Raw genomic sequence first — 8,187 nt, 5'->3', positions numbered from 1 at the left:
CACATTAGTCTGTGGTTGGTATGGTGAAGACTTGTGATGCTCAATGTTGTACAACTCCATGATCCTTCAAACTTCCCCCTTAAAGTGGAAACCATTATCCGAGATGATCTCTTGTGGTACCCCGAATCGACAAATGATGTTGTTCTCTATGAAGTAAGAGGCTGCCTCTACCCACTTAGTGAAATAATCAATTGTCACTAAGATGTCCTTGTGTCCATTTGAGGCCTTGGGGGTTATTCTTCCAATCACATCTATACCCCATACTTAGAAAGGTCATGGAGAAATCATGCTGTATAGCTCACTAGCTAGCACATGGTTCAAGTTTGCATGTGTCTGGAAATCATGGCAACTCTTCACAAAGTCCACACAATCGATCTCCATTTTATTCCAATAGTATCCCATCCTTAAGACCTTTTTGGCCAACATTCTCCCATTCATGTGAGGACCACAAATCCCTCGATGGACTTCTTTCATGAATCTTTTAGCTTCTTCTTTCTTTAGGCAACGAAGGTGCACACCATCATAAGATCTCCTATAGAGCTGACCTCCACATAGGATGTATTGCATCACTATCATTCTAACTGAACGACTCTCTCTCATATCAGTACCGTCAAGATATACACCCAATTCCAGGAATTTCATGATATCATAATACCAATGGACTCCTTCTTCTATAGCCAAAACTAATGACTTTGTCTTCTTCTTGTGTACCAACTTATAGCTCTGTTCAATCTCTAAGGGTCGCGTCCTTACTCCTTCGAGTATTTCCACCATTGATGCAAGAGTAGCCAAGGCATTTGCAAACTGGTTTTAAGCCCTAGGGATGATAGTGTATTCAATCTCGTCAAAGGTTTTGGTCAAATCCTCTAAATATTACTGATAAGGCTTCAGGTGTTCTTCCTTCACTTTCCATAATTTATGTGCTTGGGCTATAACCAAAGTTGAATCTCCAAAGACCTTTGCCTCTTTTACCCCTAGCTCTCAGAGAGCTTCCATTTCGGCCATACAAGCCTCATATTCTGCCATATTGTTGGTTGCCTCAAAGTTCAACTTGACTGCTAAAGTATATGAGATCCATCGAAGGTGATCAAAAGTACTCCTATCCCATTCCCATATTGGTTCACAACTCCATTGAAATACATTATCCATGCCGCTAGTTCTATATCCAAAATATCCTCATCTGGGAAGTCTTCTTTACCATTTTCTCTTTCTATAAGGGATTCTCAACACAAAAATCTGACATGGCACTTCCTTTGATGGTTTTTCTAACCATGTACTTCAAATCAAATTCTGCCAATAGGATTAACCATCTTGATAGTCTCCCACTTAGGGTTGGCTTCTCAAACAGCTTCTACACAACCCATACAAAAGCAAAGCATGACTTTTCTATGGGTATATATCTAGTCTCGTAATCATGGAACCTTTTGCTCAAGTAGTATACGGCTCTCTCATTCTTATCATCATCCTCTTGTGCAAGCATACTTCCAACTGCATTCTCTATGATTAAAAGATAAAGGAGTAGTGGCTTTCCATGCTTTAAGGGTACTAGGATGGGTGGATGAAGAAGGTATTCCTTGATAAGTTCAAAGTCTTTCTAATATTCATCATTCCATGTATGGGGTACATTTTTGTGAGTTCAATCTCAACCTATACTCTTTGATCCTTTCGAAGAACTTTCTTTGGTTGGTGATATGCCCCTATCTATCTTTGGATTTCACTATCATTTCATCAACATATACCTCTACTTCATTGTGCATCATGTCATGTAACAAGGCTATAGCCATTCTTTAGCATGTTGCACCTGCATTCTTAAGCCCAAATGGCATCACCGTATAACAATAAATCCCGTATTCAGTGGTGAAGGTGGTCTTGGTCATGTCTTTAGAAGCCATCTTGATTTAGTTATATCCTAAGAAGCATCCATGAATGACATCAAGGCACTACCGGTGGTGTTATCCACTAAGACCTCTATATGAGGAAGAGGAAAATCGTCCTTAAGCAAGCCTTGTTTAGGTCCCTAAAATCTACACACATCCTCACTTTTCCATCCTTCTTGGGTACACGCACAACATTGGTTATCCACTCGGCTTGGTGCACAAGTTTGAAGAACCCTACTTTCAACTATTTTGTAACCTCTTCCTTGATCTTAAGGAGCCATTCGATTCTCATATGCCTCAACTTCTACTTAACAAGCACCATGTGAGCATGGGTATCTATGTGGTGTTAGGCTATCTCAAGGTCAATGCTAGGCATATCTTCATAAGACCATGCAAACACCTCTTGGAATTTTGTGAGTAAGTCTTGGAGATCTTTTCTTTCTTCTTTATTTAGGGTTGAGCCAATTTTAATTAATCTTGGATTCTCACCATAGCCCAAATTAAGAGTTTCAAAAGTTGGTTCCACAGTAGTGTGCGCAATTTGGTCGGTGCAGTTTTTTCCCAAATTTATCACCGAACCGATAGGGATCAATTTTTTAATAATTGGAACCAATGCACATCGCCTAGGGTCGGTTTTCTGACCTATAGCGGTGCGATTTGTTGCAGTTGGTTTAGTCGTTTTGGTCGGTTTGAAATATTATATATATATATATATATATAAATAAAAAATTTAAAAAAAAAACTATTTTTTTATTAATAAAAAAATTGGGGTTTCAAGCCCAATATGAATATATCAACCTGTTCAAGATTTCAAGTAAATACAATTTTATATATATATATATATATATATATATAGCAAGCCATCAAAAATCTAGTCACACATAAAGTAGAAGCAAAAACAAAGTCAAATTAAACAAAAGAAAAATTGCCAAATAATTTTTTTCTACATCCAGCCAACACACGAAAGCATATTCCAACTCATACTTATACCATAATTACTCATTACTCAATCGGGCATTAACAATATACATCACTCAATCTCAATATATATCAACTCAATAGAGAGGCAGAACCTAAACAACTAAAATCAAAATGTAATGCAAATAAAATTGATAAAGATTTCCATGTATAAATAAATAAACAAATAATTTTTTTGACCAAAGAAATGATTTACAATGAATATATACTACAACAAATAAACAAAAGCCAATGCCTAATAGGTAGCATGGTAGTACCACAGTAGTTCATTAAGTAGCTCAAAATCCCCAAGTCAAAAAATATAAAAATAAAAATACAAAAATACTGGAAAAAAATTTTGAAAAATACTAAGCAATATTTTGAATCATTAGTGATTATAGCTCAAAATCTTTCTCAGTGAATGATTGAAGAGTGAAAGCTCTCTCAATCTCCCTCAAAATCAAATTTCTGGAACTAAAAAAGAAAAAAAAAAAAAAAAAAAAAAGATGCCAGTACTCGTGGACTTAGAGTATAGAGAGAGAGAGAGCTAAGGCAAGTTATGTGAAAAGAACAATTTATATGCTTGTTAAAATTTGTAACCCTAAAGTAAAACAACGTCTTTTTTTTTTTTTTTTTTTTTAAATAGACCTGTGAAACTGAAACATTCCATTTCATTAAGTCATATATTAGGAAATAGGAATCATAGATTCATAGCATCATCGTCTTATAGAACTGGACTGAAGCATTAACATATTGGTTCGATACAAATAACAGTAATCAGAATTGATTTCTGATTACATCACCGCACCGACGTCAGAAAGACCACTGGTCTCTGCTTGCTGGCCTCGGCTCCTGCTGTCGGCTTCAAGTGCGGTGTGGTTTCTCGGCTTCGGTCAGTTGCAACGACTTCTCGGCTCCCTTGCACACCCCTATCCACAGGTTCAATTTTCTTTTCCAATTGTTTATTAATTTCATTTTCAAATTCATTAGAATCATTTAAGTGCAAAATTTCAATATTCTAGGACACATCAAAATAAGCAAAATCAGAATTCATCTTATTAAAAATGTGGAAAAGTACATCTAAACTTGCATTACAAAATTTTTTCCCATATTCTCAGAAAACCCAACCCAATTCCAATTGCTAAGTTACCCATCAATAGTCGTGATGAAGGCAGAAGGATCACCTGGCTCCTTGGTGGTGATGGCGAGCACGTCCCCCTCCACTTTTAACATAGCTCCCATTGCTTCTGCATCCATACAGTCCACCTAGTCAACCTCCTCTTGAATTTCCTTGATCACCATAGTAGGTTTTTCCTTGAAAGTAAGCTTCTCATTGAAGATTATCTCCTAGTCGGGATTCACTTTTCCATCCCTATCCACCAAAAGCTCAGGTAAGCCACAGAAAGGAAAGTCTCCTCCTTCCTTCACAGAGTTCCCATTTAGGGTACCAAAGTTCTTTTTGATTCCATCATAGCCTTCAAAGAATCTCAAACCTTCCTTAGTCAGTTGAGTCTTGAATTCAAGGAATTTAGCCACGCCTCTTCCTTCCTTTCCAAGAGCCATATCGAGCATATACCCCATTTTCTTCATCATTGCAATCACTTCATGACTACAATACAAAAGCAGATCCGTGTACTTTTCATCCTTCAATCCATAATCAGCCATGTTCACAAACTCAAAGCCACTCATTCAAAGCTCATTTCACCATCTCCAAGTACTATAGCGATTTCTCATTTCCATGGGATCTTCATCTTTTAGTGCAAAGTAGAGGGAATAACCCCAATGAGATGAAGCCATGCCCTTCCCAAGAGAAGGTTGTAGTTAGGAGTGGTGTCCATCACTTGAAATTCTACAATTGTTTCCAACGAACCGTGGCAAGGAGCCGTGAAAGTTCCCATGACCTTTCTTGAAGTGTTGTTGTAAGCTCTAACAGTCAAAGAAGAGGGAATGATTTTCTCCACATCTAAAACAATTTTGAGAGCGATCCTAAAAGGGCATATATTTAATGTAGATTTATTATCAATAAGCACCATTGGAACCTTGGCACCCATGCACTCGATGGTGATTTGCAAAGGTCTAGTGTGAGTGGCCCCTTCGGGAGGAAGTTCTTCATCGGAAAAGATGAGATAAGGCCTCAACTCCTATGAGAGAGTTTTGATGGGCACTTCTTTCCCATTCAAGCATCCAAAAGAGTACTACGATGCTTGTAAGAAGCCATCAATAAGCTCCACATGGACACATGAGATTGAGTCTTCTTCAATTGGATCAAAACCCTATCTTCCTTTTCTTTTTCTTCCTTCCCTTTGGGTTCAACGAGCTTGGACCCTTCTTCCATGTGTAGTGGGCCTTTTTAGTTTTATCAGGCTGGGCTGCCTCCTACGGTACTGGGCCCAAATATTCTGAGTAAGGGAGTTGAGACCGGTCCAATTGCAACTCAATTTGGTCTAGCTTGTGCGCAAACTATGCCTCGTTTGCCAACAGTGCACTTATGGCGGGCAGAGCTGTTTTAGATAAGTCGTGGCAGGTAGATATGATAATAATAAGACAAAAGAAAGTACTTTGACTTCTTAATTAAAGTGAAAAGATAATCCCTAATCAAGAAAAGATAATCACAGTTTAACCACAATTACTTTTATAAAGAAAGTAAGGGAATAAGTGGGTAGTATATGGGTTAATCAAAAGAAGAAAGAAATCAGATCAAATCTGATCCGCAGGACCAAAACCAGAGAGGGAAGAACGCCTCTTCTCAAAGTGAATAATCTCCTAAGGAAATCCTGTAGTGGAAATTAATCACTTTGAAGGAAATGGGCCTGAATGGTTGGTGCACAAGGGAACTCTTTGTTTCTGGCAATGAGCAGGACTTTGAAAGAGAGAGAGGGAATCAACCTATTGGTGCATGCCTGCCGCTCTAACTCTTTATCTTTTTCTTTCCTTCTCTTCTAATATTCCCCTTTCTTATCTTTTTTTCTTTCTTCCTCTTTTTCTTAATACTTGTTTTATATTTCCTGGTTTTCAAACTCCTATGCCGTGGTGCTGGTTCTTCCTCCCTGTACACGGCAAGGGCCTCTTTTTATAGTTCCTGCCGTGACCGGGTTTTACTATTTTAGCCCTTAACCACCTTTGTTTGGTTTGGGTGTACTTGTCGACCACCACTGGTCCATCTGTGTTCCACTCCCCATCACCAAACAAAAGAAAACTATTTTTGTTTGTTTGTCTACCATGGCACCCTTCCCTGCTATGGTGTGGGTGACTTCTCTCTCCCTATCCCTCATGGTATGCACCTAGTGGTTCCAACTTAGCTTTACTTCTTTTGGGTGGTATGTCATCTCAGCAGAACACTTCCCCTAAAAGAGCCCGAGCAGAAACCTCAAAATAGGTTTTTCCCCTCTCCCCACCGCCAAACCATGCCCTCTTACCTCTGACCCATGACCTTACCGAGTCCTGCATTGGCTGGGTACAGGCTGGTGAGGTCTGGGCCTTACGCGTGCCTCTCTTCCATGTATGTCCAAAATCTGCCTGTTACTCATGCGTTTGCCGTGGTTGGCCTACACAGTCTGCCATCCGTTTTTGACTATTTTCTGATTCCCCTTTCTTTTATGGCTTGCCCCACTTAGGAGCTGGGCCTTGCTTGACGGTGGGCTTTGCCTTTCTTCAGCCCACCTTTTTTTCTGCTACCATCTCCTGCCATGCAATTCCATCATTCCTGCTGCAAAGTTGTTTACCTCAATCTTGCTGGGCCTCTTTGGACCTGCCATTTATTCTTCTCCCAATGGCCCAGTACGGCCATTGGTTCTTTTATTACATCACTGGCAAGCTCATATGTCCCATTTGTTTTCTCTTGGGCGTCCCTGGCCCATTTGCTTTCCTTGGGCTTCTTCAACCATTTTCTTAACTTTGCATTCCCATGGGCTTTTACTGAGTTCTTTGGGGTTCTCCAGCCCAATTACATTATCCCTCATCCTTGGGGTTCATGGGCTTGCCATCAACCCCTTACTTTCTTTGCTTTCATTACTTTGGGCCTGCCGGGGCCTATTCTCACTTTTCCACATCATATACTGCCCATGGTTTGTGTATTTATCTCTTTCCAGGCTCCTTTAAGCCCATTTACCCCCTCAAGGCCCGTTTGTTTATCTCATGAGCCTGTAATCCATTATTCCTGCCGCTTGGGCTTAATGGGTTTTCTATCCATTTACCAATTCTTTTCTGTCCTTGTTGCTGGGCTTCTCCTTTCCACTTGGACTTCCAAAATGGCCATCAACACCATGTTCCTACCAGGATGATCCTTCTCCAAAAAGGATGGCTTGTAGTGTTTCCCACTCCTAGTGATATTTGTCACATTGTCTTCTAGGACCCTTTTCTTCAATTTGGTAATTCCTTTAAGGAGTATTCCCTACACATCCACTACACTCTTCAACACCTCATCTTCCTCATCCTATATTACTTGGACTTCCATCGCATTAGCCTCTACGATTTCTATCAACTTTGAACAATCCCAATAAATCTATTTCACTTGCACCCAATTATGATATGGAGGAAGAGCTCGATGATAATCAAGCAAAGGATTCTTCCTCATGTTAGGCTTGGTGATGATGCTTGGATTTGGAAGGGTTCCATTGTCTATTAGTTCTTGTATCTCGTGCTTGAGGCAGAAACAATTGTTAGTTTTATGGTCAAATTTCTAATGGAAGTGGCAATACTCGATGAGGTTCCAAGTAAGAGGCATAGGATTAGGCATAGGTGTAAGGTCTAAGGGTTTGATGAATCTTTTGGAAGTTATGTTCTCATATGCTTAGGCAAAGGGTCATTCCTAAGTTGGAGAATTCTCGGCAATCTTTCATTGTAAAGTTTGGGTAGGCTAGGGGTTGTTGAGGTATGATGGCACTTACATTCATAGGACTGGGTGCTTTAGAAGCAGCAACTCCCCCCCCCCCCTCCCCCCCATATGTCTTCTTGATTGGAGGCTTGCTCTCACCTTTCTCCAATTGCGCATTATTGATGGCATCCTTAATCCTAGTTCCACAATCACACAACTCAGAAGCCTACTATTATATGCTGAAAGCAAATTCTTGATAATCATGTTGATTTGTTCCTTTTCATTTGGCCTATTAACCATCCTAGATGCCTTTCCTTTCCACCTTGTCATGTATTTGAAAAATGTCTCCCCTACTCCTTGCTTGGTAGTCTCCAAGTCCCTTAAAGTTACATCAATCATGGTATTGAAGATGAGTTGATCCACAAATAACTCTACTAGCTCATTCCACACCTTAGTCATAGTTGGGTCCAAGCTATAGTACCACCTCCCATAAGTGAGAGGGGAAATGCATGCATAGTTTGCTTCTCATCCAATCCTTTC

General features: G+C 39.8%; 1 protein-coding gene across 1 annotated transcript; it reads right to left on the bottom strand.

The window, feature by feature from the left end:
• Positions 1–273: 273 nt before the first annotated feature.
• Positions 274–774, bottom strand: LOC115985488. Its single transcript, XM_031108430.1, has one exon. It carries the CDS (start codon positions 772–774, stop codon positions 274–276), a length of 501 nt encoding a protein of 166 aa, XP_030964290.1.
• Positions 775–8,187: the final 7,413 nt, after the last annotated feature.

The sequence above is a fragment of the Quercus lobata genome, chromosome 4 (genome assembly GCF_001633185.2).
Source record: "Quercus lobata isolate SW786 chromosome 4, ValleyOak3.0 Primary Assembly, whole genome shotgun sequence".
Taxonomy (NCBI): domain Eukaryota; kingdom Viridiplantae; phylum Streptophyta; class Magnoliopsida; order Fagales; family Fagaceae; genus Quercus; species Quercus lobata.
This window is presented reverse-complemented; position numbering and strand designations above follow the sequence as displayed.